Source organism: Grammomys surdaster, unplaced genomic scaffold (genome assembly GCF_004785775.1).
Source record: "Grammomys surdaster isolate TR1022 unplaced genomic scaffold, NIH_TR_1.0 125985, whole genome shotgun sequence".
In the NCBI taxonomy this organism is placed as follows: Eukaryota; Metazoa; Chordata; class Mammalia; order Rodentia; family Muridae; genus Grammomys; species Grammomys surdaster.
The window spans coordinates 523,842-542,684 of record NW_021620801.1 but is presented as its reverse complement, the minus strand read 5'-3'; the positions used below and the strand labels follow the sequence as shown (position 1 = coordinate 542,684).

Sequence of the window (18,843 nt, the reverse complement as noted above, 5' to 3'; positions counted from 1 at the left end):
ACCTGAAGAAAGAGAAACAGGGGTCTTGTAGCTAGAGGGATATGTAAGTGCTGAAAATCCAGCTCTGCTTGTCTCGGAAGCTGCTAGAGAGTGAGAACTGCTGTTAAGCTTTCTACAGGGAGACAGTCAGTGTCGTGATGGATGTGATGAGTGAAGCGGAGACCTACCAAGTAACAGAACCATGCAGAACTCAGAATGGACAGAGACATTATTGAGATGAAAAATATAGAGTGGAATTAATAGCACATTAGACACAACAGAACACAGATTTTTCTCCAATCTAGAACACAAGTCACTGATCAAAGCACCAAGAGAAAGAGGAGTGAAAAAAATAAAGAAATTGAAACAGCCCAGAGACCTTGGGACCAGATTAAACAGCTTGACATCTGTATACTTTTCGATTCAGAAATGAAAAGAGGGAAAGATTAAAACTAAAAAAAAAAAAAAAATTTGAAGAAATTTTGGCCAAGAATCTAGATATGAATAAAGTATATCTTGAAGATTTAAGAAACTCAGTAAATTCTAAGCAAGATAGAGTAAAAAGTATCTGAGGTCATTAAAATTATTAAAACTAAATACAAAGAATAGAATTTACAGCAGGCATAAAATCATTAACACAAAATGATGATAATTGATTTTTAAAGTCAAAACCGTTGATGGCTAGTGAACAACAGAAAGCATATTGAAGTATTAAAATGAAAAAAAACCTATTGATTAAGAATTTTATGTTTTATGAAATGCTTTTTCTTAAGTAAAGGTGAAATAATGAAATTTTTAAATAAGCAAAAGCTGGTAAACCTTGTTTCTAGTATATTTTCACTAAGAAACGCTAAATAACATTCTTTTTTCCCTAGTTGTCAATTTATTTATTTTACATCTCTATTGCTGGCCCTCTCTTCCCAGTCCCCTCCTTACACAGTCTCTCCCCCCAAAATCCCCTTTCCCTTCTTCTCTGAGAGGGTGGAGCCCCTGCTGAGTATTACCTGACCCTGGAATATCTCTGCAGGGATAGATGCATCCTCTCCTACTGAAGCCAGGCAAGGCAGTCGAGTTAGAGGAATGGGACTCACAGACAGGCTCCTGCTCCAGTCGTTTGGGACCCACATGGAGGCTAAACTGTATGTCTGGTACATATTTGTAGAGGGTGCCTATGTCCAGCCTGTGTAAGCTCTTTGGTTGGTGGTTCAGTCTCTGAGAGCCCCAAGGGTCCAGGTTAGTTGACTCTGTTTGTTCTTCCTGTGAAGAAGTTCCTATCTTCTCTGGGTCCCTCAATCCTTCTTCCAACTCTTCTGTAAGATTCTGTGAGCTCCCTCCAGTGTTTGGCTATGGGTCTCTCCATCTGTTTCAGTCAGCTGCTAGGTGGAGCCTCTCAGAGGACAGTTATGATAGGCTCCTGTCTACAAACATAGCAGCATACCATTCATAGCAACAGGGATTGGGGCTTGCTATAAGTTGGGCCAGTTATTAGTTGGCCATTCCTTTAGTCTCTGATCCATCTTTGTCTCTGCATTTCTTGTAGACAGGACAAATTTTGGGCCAAAAGTTTTGTGGGTGGGTTGGTGTCCTTTTCCCTCCACTGGGCATCCTGCCTGGCTAAAGGAGCTGGCCACTTCTGGTTCCATATCTCCACTGCTAGGAGTCTCAGCTAAAGTCACTTTATAGTCTCCTGGGAGCCTCTCCCATCCCATGTCTCTGGCATGTCCTAAAGATGAGCTGCCCCCTGCCACACACACACTCTTATTCCAGCCAGCCACCAACTTCCATTCATTCTCCTGGCCCTTGGCCCTCTCTCCTATCTCTCCTCACACTTGATCCTGAACACACCCCATCCCCCTTTCCATCCCCTCTCTCCATCTACCTCCTATGACTGTTTTATTCTCCCTTCTAAGTGTGATTCAATCATCCTTGCTTGGGTCATCCTTCTTGTTTAGCTTCTTTGGGTCTGTGGAGTGTACATGGATATTCTGTACATTTGGGCTAATATCCACTTAGAAGTAAGTACATACTATGTATGTCCTTTTGGGTCTGGGTTATCTTATTCTGGATGATATTTGATATTTTCCATTTGCCTGAAAAATCCATGGTGTCCTTGATTTTAATAGCTGAGTAATACTCCATTGTGTAAATGAACTACATTTTTTTTTTTATCTATTCTTCAGTTGAGGAACATCTGGGTTGTTTCCAGTTTCTGGCTATTATGAATAAAGCTGCTTTGTACACAGTGGAGCACATATCCTTGTGGTATGGTGGAGTATCTTTTAGGTATATGCCCAGAAGTGGTATAGCTGAGTCTTGAGGTAGAACTATTTCCAATTTTCTGAGAAACTGAGAAATTGATTTCCAGAGTGGTATAAGTTTGCACTTCCACCAGCAATGGAGGAGTGTTCCCCCTTGCTCTATATTCTCAACAACATGTCCTGTCTCTTGAGTTTATTTTTTCTTTTATATTAGCCCTTTTGATGGGTATAAGATGGAAACTCAGGGTCATTTTGATTTGTATAAGAAGTGATAAATAACATTTTTAATGCAGAAAGGAAATGATCCTACAAATGACTTGAAGTGGAAAGTAGGCAGATGAATAAAGGAGTACCTTTCTTGAATTGCTGAGAAGTTGATTGAAGGGCTTCTAGGTATCAGGGCATAATTAAACTACTTCTGAACAAGTGGATGGTTGTAATAAGTGAAACAGACATACCTGGACCACTATCCTGCTCAGACTAGCATCTCCTGCCATGCCCACCACTCGTCCTTAAACACCCAAGGACAGTGGAGTGAGTGAGTACTGACACTCTGCATCTCTGCAGTGGCAGCAGGAGCCACAGTTTGGGATACTCCCTGTGTGCCCTGATTCTCTCTGAACCAACCTAGAAAGTGTGTACATGCTGGCAGGCAGTCCACAGAAGCTGCCACACAGTGCGTTTCTCCTGTAAAAGACTATCCTTTCCCTACCACTGCTCCCAGAAAGAGCCTGACATGACCACCACAAATGAGCAGTGGCACCCCAGCCCCTAGCGGGTCATGGATACCAGACCTGTAGTCACCCTGCCTGCCCCTGCCTTAGGCGGTCCAAAGCCAGGAGATGTACGTTTACAGAAGTGCCTAGCTGAAAGGCCACCCAGGCTTCATTGGAACAGTTGACCCCATCTCCTGTGAAAAGTGATATGAATGACAATACTAGGAAAGGGAGGAATTTCATAGTTCACTGAGTGAAAAAATGGGACCAATGTCTTCTATTGAAAATTATTGTCACTTTCTTTGTTTTTGGTTTTTTTGTATCTAAGTTTATAAGTTTTGGTTTTACGGTGTTTTTGTTGTTTGTTGTGTTTTTGTATTTTCTCTCTCACGAGTCAGTAGTTTAGTTTCTCTTTTCCAATTGTGGATCTTATAGTTATTTGCATAGTTTTGTACATTGTCAAGCCACTGTGGTTTTGCTTTTGTCTCATCAGAATGTGTATCTTGCTAATTCTCTCTCTTTTCCCCGCCTACTCATCTGCGTTTCTCCACTGAGTCTCACTGACTCTCCTACCTTCTACCCATCTTCCTGCCTTCTCCTTCACGCCTTACCGTTTTTGCTCTTTTCCCATCCTTTTCATTTTACTACTTAAGCGCTAATACATCTTGCTTTAGAAAAGTCTGTAAACTACATTTTCCCCAACCAGTACTCTATCACCACTGTTTCTGAAGCAAAATGAGGAAACACAGGTCTCCTACAGCTAGGCAAAGAACAGGAGTACTGATAAATAAAGTAAGAGGTATCATCATACCCTCCTCTCCCAAGCAAAAAAAAAAAAAAAAAAAAGGATGCAGGAAAGGCAGCTTTGGAAAGGCAGCTTTGGGTTTCCTTTGTGTGAGAGCTAGGGGAAGGGGATCAAAAGGTAGGAAGTCAGTCAGAGACTGCCCTCCCCTCTAATTGTTAGGGGACCCATATGAAGACCTAGCTGTACATCTGCTGCATATGTATAAGGGGCCTTGGTACAGTCCATGTGTGTTCTTTGGTCTCACTGAGCACCCATGGGCCCAGGTTAGCTGGCCCTGTTGGTCTTCTTGTGGTGTCCTTGAGGCTCCCCAGTTTCTTCAGTCCTTCCCCAGACTCTTCTATGAGACTCCCTGAGCTTTAATGTTTGACCGTGGGTCTCTGTATCTGTTCCAAACAACTGCTGGATGAAGCCTTTGAAGTGCGTGCTAACAATAAATAGACAATAAACAAACCAACTTTTTTTTTTTTAAGAATAGGGTTAAGGACAGAGTGGAGTAGAGCAGGTGCAGAGCTAATATATACAGTATAGGGAGTGAAGAGGGAAACACTGGCTCTCATGGCAAATGAGAATTCTCTAAGATAGTCTCTGTGGAGAAGCTCTGGCAAAACCATGATACACACAAAGGACTAGTCATGCAAACATCTGGGAAAGCTGTCCAGAGTAAAGCACAACCAAGTGCGAAGGTCTTAAACTGTGACTCTGCTTGGGCTCTGGGGACAGACGTATAGTGAATCTGGAGTGGAGGCACAAAGACAAAAGTCATAAGAGATGAGATCAAAGTGTGATGATGTGAGGTCTTCCCTACTTTTTAGTGTGGCTTGGGTTCCACACCTAGTTCTTTTGTGTATATTTTTTGCCAGCAATAGTAACTGAATAAGAAGAGCAGCCACACATTTCTTATAAGTAAACAAGTTTTATGCTCTATAGAATCATCACACTGGTTACTTAATGGTATTCAAGTCTCAATACTAGGACAGCTATCAGTCATAATGCCACCTGGAGGGGCTTTAAGAAGCTCACCAGATGACCTTTCCTTCATGAAGTCACCCTTAGGCCAAAACTCCTTTTCAGCCTGCTAACTTAGAAATTTAACACTGTTAGCATCTTAGAGTCAGATATCCCATATTATTTAAAAAAAAAAGCAAATTTAAGGAGACGAGTAATTTATGTGAGTCATTCATTATACTGCTTCTCCTTTATGGATAACACCTTGCTGGAAGCCACATTATCACAAGATTGGTACAGGCATGAAAATCAAGTCAATCACATACATCTCAGTGTTCTTGACCTGTAGGAAAGTGTGTGGGGGCATTTTCTTGATCATTGATTGATGTGGGAAGGTCTAGCTCATTGTGAGCAGTGCCATCCTTGCTTCTGGGAGGTATAGGAACACATGCTGAAAAAGTCATGAGGAGCAAGCCAGTAAGCAGCAGGACCCTCAGTTGAAGAAATGAATTCCTCCATAGCCTGCTTCAATTCCAGCCTTGAGCTCCTGCTCTGACCCCTCTACCTGATGGGCTTGTGACTGGACAGGTGAACCAAAGAAAGCCTTTCCTTTCCAGTTTCTTTTGGTCAGTGTTTTATCTTAGCAACAGAAAGCAACATGCATTGTCATTAGCCTATTCTTTGTGCTCTATTTTTCACTATGATACTTCTGACAATGGGTTCCTTTTCTAGCGGTGATATGGGTTCCTTTTCCATTTACTGTGATAGCTAGCTGTAACTGCTAAAGATTGTATAATCCATTTTATAACTTCATAACTGAAGGATAATTTCACAACTGGGCTAGTTTGCAACTCTGATAAAATGTAGTAACCATTTTCTGCACCTAGGAACATGAATTTAATCATATTCGGTAACTATATTTTGAAAATATATTGTTAAATAACTAATGAGAGCATACATAGTAGATACAGTATTTACAAAAGAATGTTGTGTTGGTTAGTTTTTATCATCTTGACATAAGCTATAGACACCTGGGAAGAAGGATCCTCAATTGAAGAATATCTTCCATCAGATTGGCCTATGCACATATCTATGGGAGAATTTCTTAATTGCTAACTGATAAAGGATGGATGGCCCCATCCCTAGACAGTTGGGCTTGTGCTGTTAGGGTAACTAAACAAGCTACTAAGCAGCATTTTTCCATGGTCTTTGCTTTAGTTCTTGCCTCCAGGTTTCCTGGTTAAGTTACTGCCCTGAAATTATTCGGTGATCAAGTGATCAAGTCCAATAAGGATCTCTGCGATTTTAGGAGGTCTCTTCAGACAGTGAAACGAGGGATTTCTTCAGATTAGTGATGTCAATCTCTAGCTGTTTGATGTTCTTGTCAGAGGCCCTTCAAAGGTCTGAGTAGTATAAGTTCGGAGGCCAGCATCTGGATTAGAACTTGTAACAGCAGACATCACGGGTGATTCATTTTTACCTGGAAAGGAAAAAGAAGGGAAGTCTCAGGGAGATTTCTCTTCCCTGGATGTAAATTGTTATTCATCTTATTTATGGTTGGGCCTGGCTTTGTGGGGGTATCTATTTATTTCATTAATCTTTTTAGTAGCCCGTTAGCTGTGTCTTCTGTGGTATCAAACAGGCATATTAATCCTCATCCCCGTAAAGGAACTGGGTCTGGGCCATTCCCTTTAAGGGTAAGAGGGTCCTTCCCCATATCTGTGGCAAAGTTTTTGTTGGTCTCAGTGGTGCCAGAGGCAGTCAGCAGCAGATTTGCCATGAGCTTTCAGTTTTAGAGAGTTAAAAGTGAACAAGGCATGATGGAGAGTATTTCAGGGGGACTCCTTCTGGGGGGGGTACCATTCCCCCTCTTTTGTTTTTAAAGCAAATTTTTCAGATTTCTTGTAAAATCAGGGCAGAAGCGCCAACAGTTGCTCCTTCCACACTCAGAGAGTCATGAAGACCCTATTTAAAGAAATATAAATCTATATTAATAATATTTTATAAAAGGACTGTTATAGCACCACCAAGATTCTGTCATTCCCATTATTTGTTAATTTCATGTAGATGCATTCATATTTTTTTCCAGGAAGTATATTAGGTTCCATGTCCCTTAATTTAATGTCCCTTAATTTTAGCTGAGTAAGCTGAGCAAGCTGAGCAATACTCTTCCTGTATTCTCTCCTTCATCCACCTCTTCCCTTCCCTTCCCTTCTCATTGACCCTCCCATTCAGCCCTCACCCTTCCATAACTATTCTTTTATCCTTTCCTAATGAGATCTGTATACCCATGTCGTCCCTTACTCTACACCTAAGCTTTGTGATCCTACAGATTGTAGCTTGGTTATCACTGACTTAATAGCTAATATCCACATATAAGCACATACCCGCCATATTAGTCTTTCTGGGTCTGGGATACTTCACTCAGGAATATTTTTTCTAGTTCTTTTTATTTTTTTGCAATTTCATGATGCCATTTTTTTTTAAATAGCAGAATAATACTTCATTATGTAAATAGGCCACATTTTCTTTGTCTATTTTTCTGTTGAGGGACATTTAGGTTGTTTCCAATTTCTAGCCATTATGAATAGAGCAGCATCAAATGTTTGAGCATGAGGAAGTGTCCTTTGGGTAGATGCCCAAGAGTGGCATAGCTGACTCTGGAGGTGGATTGATTCTCATCTTCCTGAGGAACTGCCCCACTGATTTCCATAGTGGCTTTTTGCATTCCCAACATCAATGGATGAGGCTTAACCTTGTTCCACATCCTCCCCAGCATAAGTTGTTGCTTGTTTTATTGTTTAGTCACCTTGACTGGTGCTTGATGAAATCTCAAAATAATTTTGATTTGCATATCCCTGACGATGACAGATCTTGAACATTTCTTTAAGGGTTTCTCAGCTTCTTGAGTTTTCTCTTTTGAGAATTCTCTGTTTAGATTTATACCCCATTTTTAATTGTTTTTTTTTGTTTGTTTGTTTGCTTTGGTATCTAGTCTTTTTGAGTTCTTTCTCCTGGATATTAGCCCTCTATCAGCTGTGTAAAATCTTTTTCCAGTTTACAGGGTGTATCTTTGACCTAATGACTGTCCTTTGCTGAGCAGCTTCTCAGCTTTGTGAGGTTCCATTTATTAATTCTTGATCTTAGTACCTGCACTATCAGTTTTCTGTTCAGGAAGTTGTCTCCTATACCAATAAGTTCAAGACTATTCCCCACTTTCTCTTCTATCTGGTTCAGTGTGTCTGGTTTTATGTTGAGGTCTTTGATCTATTTAGAGTTGGGTTTTGTCAGATGATAAGAATGGATATATTTGGATTCTTCTACATGTAGCTATTCAGTTTTACCAGCATTGTCTGTCAAAAATGCTGCCTATTTTTCCAATGTGTGCTTCTGGCTTCTTATTTAAAAAAATCAGATGCCCATGTGTGTGTGGATTTATGTTTTGGTCTTCATTTCAACTCACATGATCAAACTGTCTGTTTTTGTGCCAATATCAGGATGTCTTTATTACTATAGTTTTGTAGTACATCTTGAAATTGGGGATAGTGATACTTCCTTCAGTTCTTTTCTTATTCCAGATTGTGTTTTAGCTGTCCTGTGTTTTTTGGGTTTCAATTTTCTTGTATCATTTGAGACTTGCTTTGTGTCTGAGTATGTGGTCAATTTTGGAAAAAGTTCCATGAAGTGTTGAGGAAAAGGTATATTCTTTTGTGTTTGGATGAAATATTCTGGCAATATGTGGTAGGTCATTTGATTTGTAACATCAGTTAACTCCAGCATTCCCTTGTTTAGTTTTCTCTGGGTTACTTGTCTATTGTTAAGAGTAGAGAAATGAAGTCTCCCACTAACAGAATTGTAAGGGTCAGAATGTGATTTAAGTTGTAGTTATAGTTCTTTTATGAACTTTGGTACTCTTGTGTTTGGTGCATATATGTCAAGAATTGAAATATCCTCTTGGTGGGTGCTTTCTGTTTGTTCGTTTGTTTTGTTTTTTGTTTTTGTTTTGTTTAGTTGATGAGCATGTAGTTTCCTTTCCTATCTCTTCTGATTAGTTTTTGTTTGAGGTCTATTATGGCAGATGTTAAAATGGCTACACAGGTGTGCCTTTTAAGTCTATTGTTTGGAATATCTTAAGTGATGTCTATCCTTGATGTTAAAGTGTGTTTCTTGGATGTAACAGACAGAAGGAGCTTATTTCACCTCCATTCTGCTAGTCTATGTGTTTCACTGGGGAAATGAGACCGTTGATGTTGAGAGATATCAATGAGCAGTGTTTGTTGGTTTCTATTATTTGTTGTTACTTGTAGTAGTGGTGGTGGTGGTGGTGGTGGTGGTGGTGGTGGTGGTGGTGGTGTGTGTTCCCTTCTTTTGATTTGCTGGTCTGGGATTATTATACTCTGGGTTTTCTTGGGTGTAGTTAACCTCTTTTGGTTGGAGTTATCCTTATAGCACTTTATTTAAGCTGGATTTATAGATAGATACTGCTTACATTTTTGTTTATCATAGAATGTCTTATTTTCTCCATCTATTGTGATTAAAAATTTTGCTGGACATAATAACCTGGAATGATGTCTGTCGTTTCTTAAGAGTCTGCAGCACACCTTTACAGGCTCTTAGAGTCTCCACTAAGAAATCCAGGGTTAGTCTCATAGGTCTGTCTTTATATGTTATTTGGTCTTTTCCCCTTGAAGCTTTACATATTCTCTGTTCTATACATTTAGCATTTTGATTATTATGTGCAGAGGAGATTGTCTTTTGGGCCAATCTATCTGGTGTTTCATATGCTTTTTGTACTTTGACAGACATTTTTTCTTTAGGTTGGGGAAATTTTTTTCTTGATTTTGTTAAAGTTTCCCCCCCCCCCCGGGCCATTGACCTGGGTTTCTCTTTCTTCTATTTCTATTATTTTTAGATTTGTTCTTTTCATAATGCCCCAGATTTCCTGGATATTTTATGCTAGGAGATTTGTAAATTTAACATTTTCCTCAACCAAAATATCCATTTTGTCTATTGTTATCTTCAATGTCTGAGACTCGCTCTTTCATCTTTTCTATTCACTTTGTGAGGTTTGCTTCTGAGGTGCTTGTACAAGTACATAAATTTTTAATTTCCAGATTTCGCTTAGTTTGGGTTTTCTTCATTGATTTTATTTTCACTCTTGAACTGTTTTATTCATTTCCTGTCACTATTTGTTTACATTTTCATAGATTTCTTTAAAGGATTTGTTCATTTACTCTTTAAGGACCTCTATGAAGATGAAATAGTTTACACTATTGATTTACTATCAAAAGGCTCCAGTCTGTAAGCACAAGAAAGAGCCCCTGAGCGCTACTCGAGGGGCTGAGACAGAGACAGAAACAGGGAAAGAGTGAGCATGTGGCCCAATCTGGGTCCTAGTAGTAAAGCTGAGAAAACAAAGAACAACATTGGGGACAGTCTTGAGAACCTTTGCTCCCCAAAGCTCTCTTCAGCAAGCTCTCTTCTAGTAAGACATAGACACAGCAAACCAGTCATTGTCACATACTGGGCAAATTGATTATTTGACAACTTGATTCTTTTTTGAATTTACTTAGGCTGCTACATTCTGACTTGTTGCAGTGCTCACCAGTGTGTGTGTATACATATGTATATATACATATATACATATATACATATATACATATATACATATATGCACTTACACACACACTTACACACACATTTACACATTCTTACACACACACACTTATACATACACACACCACCACCACCACTAAATAAATGTAACAATAAATGTATGAGTATGAGATACCACCTCAGATCCATAAGGATGACTGTTAACAAAAATGGAAAGTAGTAATAAATATTTCGATGGTGTATAGAAATAAGAACCCTCATGTATTACAAGTGGGAATGTAAACTGTTACTGGCATTCTGGAAAATAGTTCTTCAGAGGGTTAAACATGAAATTACCACATGACCTATGAATTCTATACTTAGGTTTATGGCCAAGAAAGGTGAAAATGTATGTGCACACCAAGACCTATTGATGAATGTTCACAATAGTATGGTCATGGTAACTAAAAATGGAAAACAACTCAAATGTTCATCAACAGTTGGACTAGAAAAGTAAACTGTGATTCATCCTATAGTGGAATATGGTTTGACAGTAAAAAAGGTGACGTACTGATAGTGTCTACGTCATAGCTGATCCTTAAATATATTATGCTAGGTGATCAAAGCCAGCCACAGAGAAGACCTCTTGTATGATTCTAGTTATGTGAAATGTTGAGAATATGTGAATGCATACAAGTAAAATTAGATTAGTGGTTGCCTAGTCGGGTAGGAGAATGGAATTAATTGTTAATAGTTACTTGTGTTCTTGGGAGGATAATGAAAATGGTCTAAACAGATGGTGCTCATGTTTGTATAGTTCTGTGAACATGCGAAAAGTAGCTTGTCTGATTTACATAATGGATTGTATGTGAATTGTTTAACTACCATACCCTGTTTCTTGAGTGGTGACCTGTGTGGTTTGCATCCTGGTATCCTGACTAGGGACATCAGCACATGTGCAGTAAAGCCAGGATCAAGTTAGGGAGTCTGCTACTTCCAATGGAGGGTATCTACTATCATCATAATCAGAACCTCAATATGTTTATTAGATACAGGGGGAGGGGCTAGGGAGTCTCTGTGGATGAGCAGTTTCTGGCTATAAACATCCAGGAAGAGGAAGTAGCAGTTGTTAGTCTGAACATTCTAGTCAGTTGTTCATAAACAGTCAGACACTATTTGACACCCCTCTTCAGGCTGGCCATATGGAGAACTGGTCCATGATTAGGGCTATGCCTATCTCAACAGGATACATTCACTCAGAACTTCTTTCACTAACACTTTCTCTGCCTTTAATGAACGAGATAGGTGTTCTTTGTATAGTCAGTTCTAATGTAGAAATTTTTGTTTTGGTTTGGTTTTTAACTTTCTGTTATTTGGGGGTTTTATGCTATTATTATTTTTAAGAATCCTCATACACGAGTACTGTAATTACATCCTTTGCACCCCATACTCTTTACTCTAAGCCCTCCCATGATCTCTTCACTCCCTCTCAATTTCATGACCAGCTCTTCTGTAATTATTAATTATGTTTGTTTAGGGATGACTGCTTGGGATTGGATAACATATGGGAGGATTTGTCCCTGGAGAAGGCCGATTCACCCTCTCTTAGTATCATTAATTGTCTATAGCTCTTCATTTCAGAGTGAGGCCTTATGAGATGTCTCCATCAATACTGGATTGTCAGCTGGTGTTTTCACGGTGTAGCTCTTATTTCGGGGACCATATTGTTAAGAATTCATGAATATGACTCTGTTATATAGAAAGAACACTATCTTGTAGCAAACATTCTGCTCCTTTGGCTTTTATAATCTTTCTTCTCCCTCTTTGACTATGTTCTCTGAGCTTTAGGTGTCCGCATTGTATTTAGTTGTATCAGCTGGGGATAGGAATCTCATATTGTTCTCTACACAATTATCAGTTATATATTTCTGAAATATTCATTTTGCTGCAAAACGAAGCTTTTTTGAGGATAAGAGCTATACTTACCTGTAGATTCAGATATATATTCAGAACACAGTTGGGAATTACACAGGCTTAGGAAAGTAGCATCAGTAAGTTGTCCTCTTGGGTCCATGACCTCACCAGCTGTAAGTAGTTGGTTAGGTTTACAGTGACAGGTGTGACTCCCTGAATTCTCTTCAAGCACTGAGTGGACATTAAGTACACTTAGGTAGCTGTTGATGACCCCTGAGATAAAAGCAATACTTTTGGATCGTGGCTTATGTCTTGCCATGCTGGTCACTGTTGTGGTTCATAGACTTTACAATTGGGTAAGACTTTTTTTCTTTACTCCCTTGGCACGTTTGGACGCCATGAGAGCTAGGCCTCAGGGAGAAGGCTTCCAGGTCAGTTCCAGTTTGTTTTCTCCAAGCCTTGTATCTGAAGTGTGTGGTATCTTCAAAAATCAGGTCCGGTCTTCAAAATCTCACACAGAGAGTAGGAGAGAATCCTTGCCAACTATATATCTAATAAATGATTGCTAATCAGAGTATACAAAGATCTCAAAAAAAAAGTCAAAACCCCAAATTACCCAATTAAAAATAGGGTATGGATGTGAACACAGAGTTCTCAAAAGAAGACAGAAAATTGTTAAGAAATATTTTTTGTGTGTGTTATTTCCTTTATTGTCATTTAGCGTAGCTGTGAATTACTGCAGCATGGCTACTGTGCTAGGCAAGAGTCAGCTGTGCTACCAATGCGCTATGCGAACTTTTAAGATAAGCTCACGGTTTAGGTACCAAGACTGCATTTAATCAGATAGGAACCAATAAAGAGGCAACTTCAGGCCATAGTCACTTAACAATGGACAACGAACTTGACAAGCAGAAGATATTCCATCCCCGTGCTGAATTCAGGGTCAAATCCCAACACATTGCTATTTGTTAGCTTTGAACCTGTGTTCAGATTACTCTGATTTTCAGTTTCTACACACATACATGCACACACACACACACACACACACACACACACACACACACAGAGAGAGAGAGAGAGAGAGAGAGAGATATTATGGTCATTTCATGCAGAAAACTTTCAGCGTTTGTAATGTGTTGACTGTTTACATAATTCCTGTTGATTATTTACAGTGAATTGTTTCTAATTGAGTGCTTCTCTCTAGAGTCAGAGTGTCTGTTATGGCTGTTGATTCATGCTCACAAGCACTGTTTATGTGCACTGTTTTCTGACAGGTACAACATAAGAGATATGATGCGATTCTTAAGCGTTTGCATTGTCAGGTGAACAAGATTCAGTTAAATAGGAGGAAATGGCAATGGAACATCCAACAACTGGAAAAAACTGCAGCCGAGTTAAAAAAGCGGATCGGAGAGAAGGAAGCCAGTGAAATACAGAACAGGCCAGCAGCACTGTGGGAGAGAATACTGTGACGATTTTCTGGACTCTTAACAGCCAGCACAGTATCAGAGACCTGTCTCAATGACAGATACTTTCTTTTTCCTCTTCCTCTTCCTTCTTTTTCTGTTTCAAATCAGGTATCTATTGGTTAAAGTGCCTTCCTGTCTATAGTGCATAGCACAAGGTAGACAACAGCAGTGTTTACAGGAAGCTGGCAGAAGAGTATATGTGCATATTTCAAATGTGCACCCCTGAATGCCTGTTTATAACAATGTTGAATTCACTACCTTACAAATTAAAAATTTAGAAGAAACAATTGAGTTTTCAATGCCTTAAGTTGTTGAGATAAAGAATAGTTGTGTGTTCAAGAATTTTTTTACAACTGTCTTCAAAGTAGCCCTTGAATATTAATATTCATGATAATGCCATTATCTGTTTAATGAAACAACTGTTTTATTGTTTCCTCTTTTCTCCAGAAGGTAGCAATCACTTTCCTTGTTATTAAAATAACGTATATTAGAGTGTTACAGTACATAAGATTTGTGTTTACTCTTCAGTCTATAAATTCTTTATTCCTATATTGTGACTAAAATAAAGTTATAGCATCATATGAGACAGGCATACAATAAAGCTCTTCAAAGAGGTACTTTTCCACATTGAAAGGCAATTTTTTTGTCAATGGCAATAAATTGAATGTAAAAACACCTCTGAGGATAAGATTGATCTCTTTCATGCTCTGCTGAACATAACTACAGAGAATCAAAACTAAAATATTAATTACTAAAGATACAGTTTTAAAATATTCACTTGTAGGATTAAAGACTTTCAAAGAAGCAACATTGAGGAGATGTTTTGAATTCATCTTCTCACCTTCCTACCACTCAGTAAGTGTGTAGCTGATAAAAGCCCGATGCTAGTGATCTTATGCCTGGTGTTAGCAGTCAGCATAGGTGAGCATGGCTTACCACAGTTAACAGTTCAAATGACTGCTCCTGTGACATCAGCAGCTTTGTCCCATCACTCAGAAGAACTCCTACAGATAGAAATGGTTAAGCTCACACACTGTGCAAGCACTCACTGTGCAAGCACTCACTGTGCAAGCACTCACTGTGCTCAGCTGGAGACAAGGTTGAACCAGATGCTGCATGTTTAGATGTCTGTTAGCATAATATGCACTTAAAAGTTATAGTTTTCTCATCTCCTTTTGAGTTTATAATTGTGATTGCTAACAGCTTGAGTTATCATTTCAGGAAAATTCACTGTGAAAGAACAGATACAGGCAGGAGATGCTAAGGAAGCCAGAGTCAAGACCGTCCGAGGTTGCAGAGTATGCTTTAGTGGGGATTGTTGGAGGCTCTTATTTGCCCTGGTAAAACATTCTGACAAAAGCATCTTAGAGGATGAAATGCTAATTTTAGTTATAGTTCCAGGTTACAGTTCATTCTGGCCGGGAAGCCAGAGCATCAGGAACTTAATGCAGCTGATTGTGTTATGTCCATAGTCAGAAAAACACTGAACATATGTACGTGAGTGCTTGGCTTTCTTTCTTCTAAGCCACAGCCCACCTAGTTTATTTCAAGCTAGCATCAACATCAGGCATATTCATACTGCTGATGGTGCTATATCTAGTCTTATAACTTCACATAACACACCTATATTTTTGCTTATCTATAAACAAAAACTGCTAGGAAACTATGCAAGGAGGGAGCAGGGTAGGAGATCAAGTCAGGGCTTCTTGGAGACAATCGTGGTAATTATAATTCAAGATCTGAGCTAAAATCTAGTCAAACTGGAACCTTCCAGTTATATTTTTGAAACTTCATTTTAAAATAAAGATATAAACCAAATAAATTAAAGCTACTTGAGATGAGGTATCATATTTGAGAAAACAATGATCAGCATATTTTTATAATGATGCATGCAGTTAATTTAAATTTATAATAGTTAAGTTATGTGCAAGACATTCTGTTGTTTTAATCATGAAAACTATTTCAGATAATAGAGGCCTTTCACAGTAATCAAGAAGAAATAGGAACTTGGTATTGTAGCTCAGGCCTGTTGTCCCAGCACTCAGCAAGGATTTAGACAGGGGCAGTACAGGAGTTTGAGGCCATTCTTGGCCACATCGTGTATTTCAGGCCTGCCTGAGCTTCAGTGTGGGACATAGTCTCAAATGGAAAAGCAAACAAATAAACTAAAGGACCGAATGTGCTGGTTGGGTTTTCTTTTTTGTGTTGTCAACTTAAGACATAAACTAGGATCATCTGGAAAGAGGAAAATGCAATTGAGAAGATGTCTCCATTAGATTGTCCTTTTGGCAAGTCTGTGCATCAATGTTTTCTTGATTAATAATTGGTATAGGAGGGCTGAGCCCACTGTGGGCAGTGCTACCCCCGAGTGAACAGTCCTGAGAGGTATAAGAAAACAGGTTGGGCAAGCCATGGAAAGCAAGCCAGCAAGCGGTATTCCGCTATAGCTTCTGCTCCAGTTCCTGTCTCCAGGTTTCTACCTTGAGTTTCTGACCTAACTTCCCTTCATGATGTAAGATAAAATAAACCCTTTCTTTTCCAAGTTGCTTTTGGTTGTGCTGTTAATTATAGCAATAAGACACAAACTAGAATACCAATCAAACTAAAATATTCCTAAAATTTTAAGTATATTAAAAGTAGTATTTCAACACATCAATAAAGCCTAAAGACTTTATAGAAATTATGTTATTTTTATTTCTATATAACACATATAGAACTAATATTCTATATTAGGCTCTTTTCTGTTTTTGTAACAAAATGCCAGAATCCCAGTACTTTTACAGAAAACAAATTCATTTAGGTCTCAATATTGGTAGCTGAAAGTCCAAACAGCACAATTCCTGCTCTGGTCAAGGATTCCTTACAGTATCCTCTGGTGGTGGGAAAGCATACAGAAAGACAGATTACATTGTCAAATATCAAGTCAAGGAGCCACTGGGGATGAGTCGGGCTCCTGGGAGAACTGTAGCAATATCTTCTGAGGGCATATCCTCGAAGAGGTATGGACCTGCCACTAGGCCTTGCCTCTTAAAGGCTATATGACCTCAGCATTACCATAGCAAGGACCAAGCTGCTGGGGGACACATTCAAATGATAGCCAGATTGTGACAATGTCTTTCTCATGCAGACTTCACTTTCAAACTCTTTTGGATAAACTCTCCTTTTATAATTGTGTTTTCCTCATTTTCTTCTCTTTAGAAGTGGTTTAAGTTCCTGGGGAGCCTAAGCTCCTTTGTTGGCAGGGGTGAGGCTCCTGAGTCACATGTCATTGTTTAAACCTCTGCAGAAGTGTATTCCAATTGGTCTCAAACATCATCTGGTTATGCTGGACCTGCAATAACTTGCTGTAGTCATGGACAAGATAAATGTTCCTTTTGTGATCACACCTATTCACAGTCAGTCACTTGACTGGTTGTTTGATTTTTCTAAAACACTCCACATATGCACAATCACAAATCCTCTCGTCTATTCCATTCTGGTTTTGGGTGTGCTTGCCAACTTTCATCCGACTGAAAACTGTTCTTCTACTCTGATGTCCTGCTATAAACTGACTCTTCTGTAGTTCGTTTTGCTTTGAGTGACTTAGCAAATTTTCTCTTTCTGAAAAGCTACAATCTTTCAAAGCTGTGATTTCTGGATATTCTTTCTGTCGTGAACTTTAAGCATCCTAATATGAAGCTCAAAACTATCAAGGGAACTTTTTGTTTCCAGCAGCATCTGCCGTGAGCCTGCTAGGTGCTCCTACCTAAATGATCAGAACCATGTAATAAATGCAAGAAAACAGTGAGAAGAAAAAAAAACTCTGCAAAACTCACAATATTAACTTTCAAGATATGTACTCTTTGGGCAAATTAGAGTTAACCAATATGAAGAGACTGGTATTTTCTTGAAAACCCAATTTTAGTAACAATAGAGGTTCCAGATTGCATGTATTAAAGGCAGTCATGGTAGATATTCAGATGCCTTTATGGCTGATATAAATGACTCATACATATTATCTTTAGACCAGATCTCTTCCAGGCAATTGACAACTGGTGCTATTTTCCAATACACTGCATATCTGTAATAACACAAGCAACAGCAAGATGCGGAGTGAACATAGTATTATCTCTGATTTATAGGTGGGCAAATACAGGCTTACACAAGACTTGCCTAAGATATAGCTGCTCAGTTCAATAGAGACAGAGTTGAAGCTCAAAAGTTCCAGCATATGTGCATGGTGCTGTAAGGAAATGATTATAAAAGTAAACTTCAATGAACTGTAATAGGCAATAGAGGTTCCAGGCAATAATAGGCAATAATAGTTTTTTCTATATCATTTTGATAGATGATAGGCATAAAATAAATTTAGCTACAGAAAATTTTATGATTAAAACTGAGCAGCCCTGAAAAGCACAAGTAACAAGTAATGCTGCATGAGGGTCAGCATCGGGAAAACATCTGGGTTAAGGAAAATGGCATTTGGTTTACAGATGTTGCTTTGCATCCTTTGAAAGTTCACTCAGGAGATGCCACTCATACCAAGTACAGGATACACTGTTCATCCCTAAGTGTTACAGAAGGCCCGTGCTGATATGCTTTGGGACTGCCATATTGGTAGTCTATTGATTCAGGACTATGTGTGATTTGCTAGACGCTGATTTTTCAGTAGCTCATTCAGTATTGTTAATATTTTAATTTTCATTAGTCAAACTAAATGTCACATGTCTGTCACAAATAACCCCTGTTATCTGAATATATAATGTGTTTCTGACAGCATCATTTTTGTCCTTTGCTGATAAATTTGGCAATGTCAAATAAAAACAGGTTTTCTAAATCATATTAGCTACAGTATAACACTTTCTCTTTAGTTTAACTGAACCCCAACCAAAACCAAGAGAAAAAAGCGGTAGCAGATACTACTCATAGAAGAATAGATCCACCCAACATATAGCTAAGAACAAGGTGCTACACATTACGATTTAATTTTTTTTGTAATAGTACCTTTAAGTGGTAGCTATGGGCTCTACTCTTTAGAAAAAGGAAAAATAGCATATCATTTGGTAATGACAGGTTTGCTGTTTACATAATCCTGGAAAGTCAGACGCAATGTAGTGAGACTTCAACCTCCTGATTAATGAGATGATACAATTCAAAAGCAAAGCCAGAGTTTCTGTGATAAA

At 38.8% G+C, this 18,843-nt stretch overlaps 1 protein-coding gene across 2 annotated transcripts in view; it reads left to right on the top strand.

Moving 5' to 3' along the window:
- The window catches only part of Ccdc122 (coiled-coil domain containing 122), a 45,653-nt gene extending 31,297 nt beyond the window's left edge, over positions 1-14,356 (top strand). For both annotated transcript variants that reach the window (XM_028754261.1, XM_028754262.1), the window contains one exon: positions 13,487-14,356. In XM_028754261.1, the coding sequence (XP_028610094.1) occupies positions 13,487-13,684 (198 nt within the window). In that variant the 3' untranslated portion in view covers positions 13,685-14,356. The remainder of the gene's footprint in view (positions 1-13,486) is intronic.
- Positions 14,357-18,843: the final 4,487 nt, after the last annotated feature.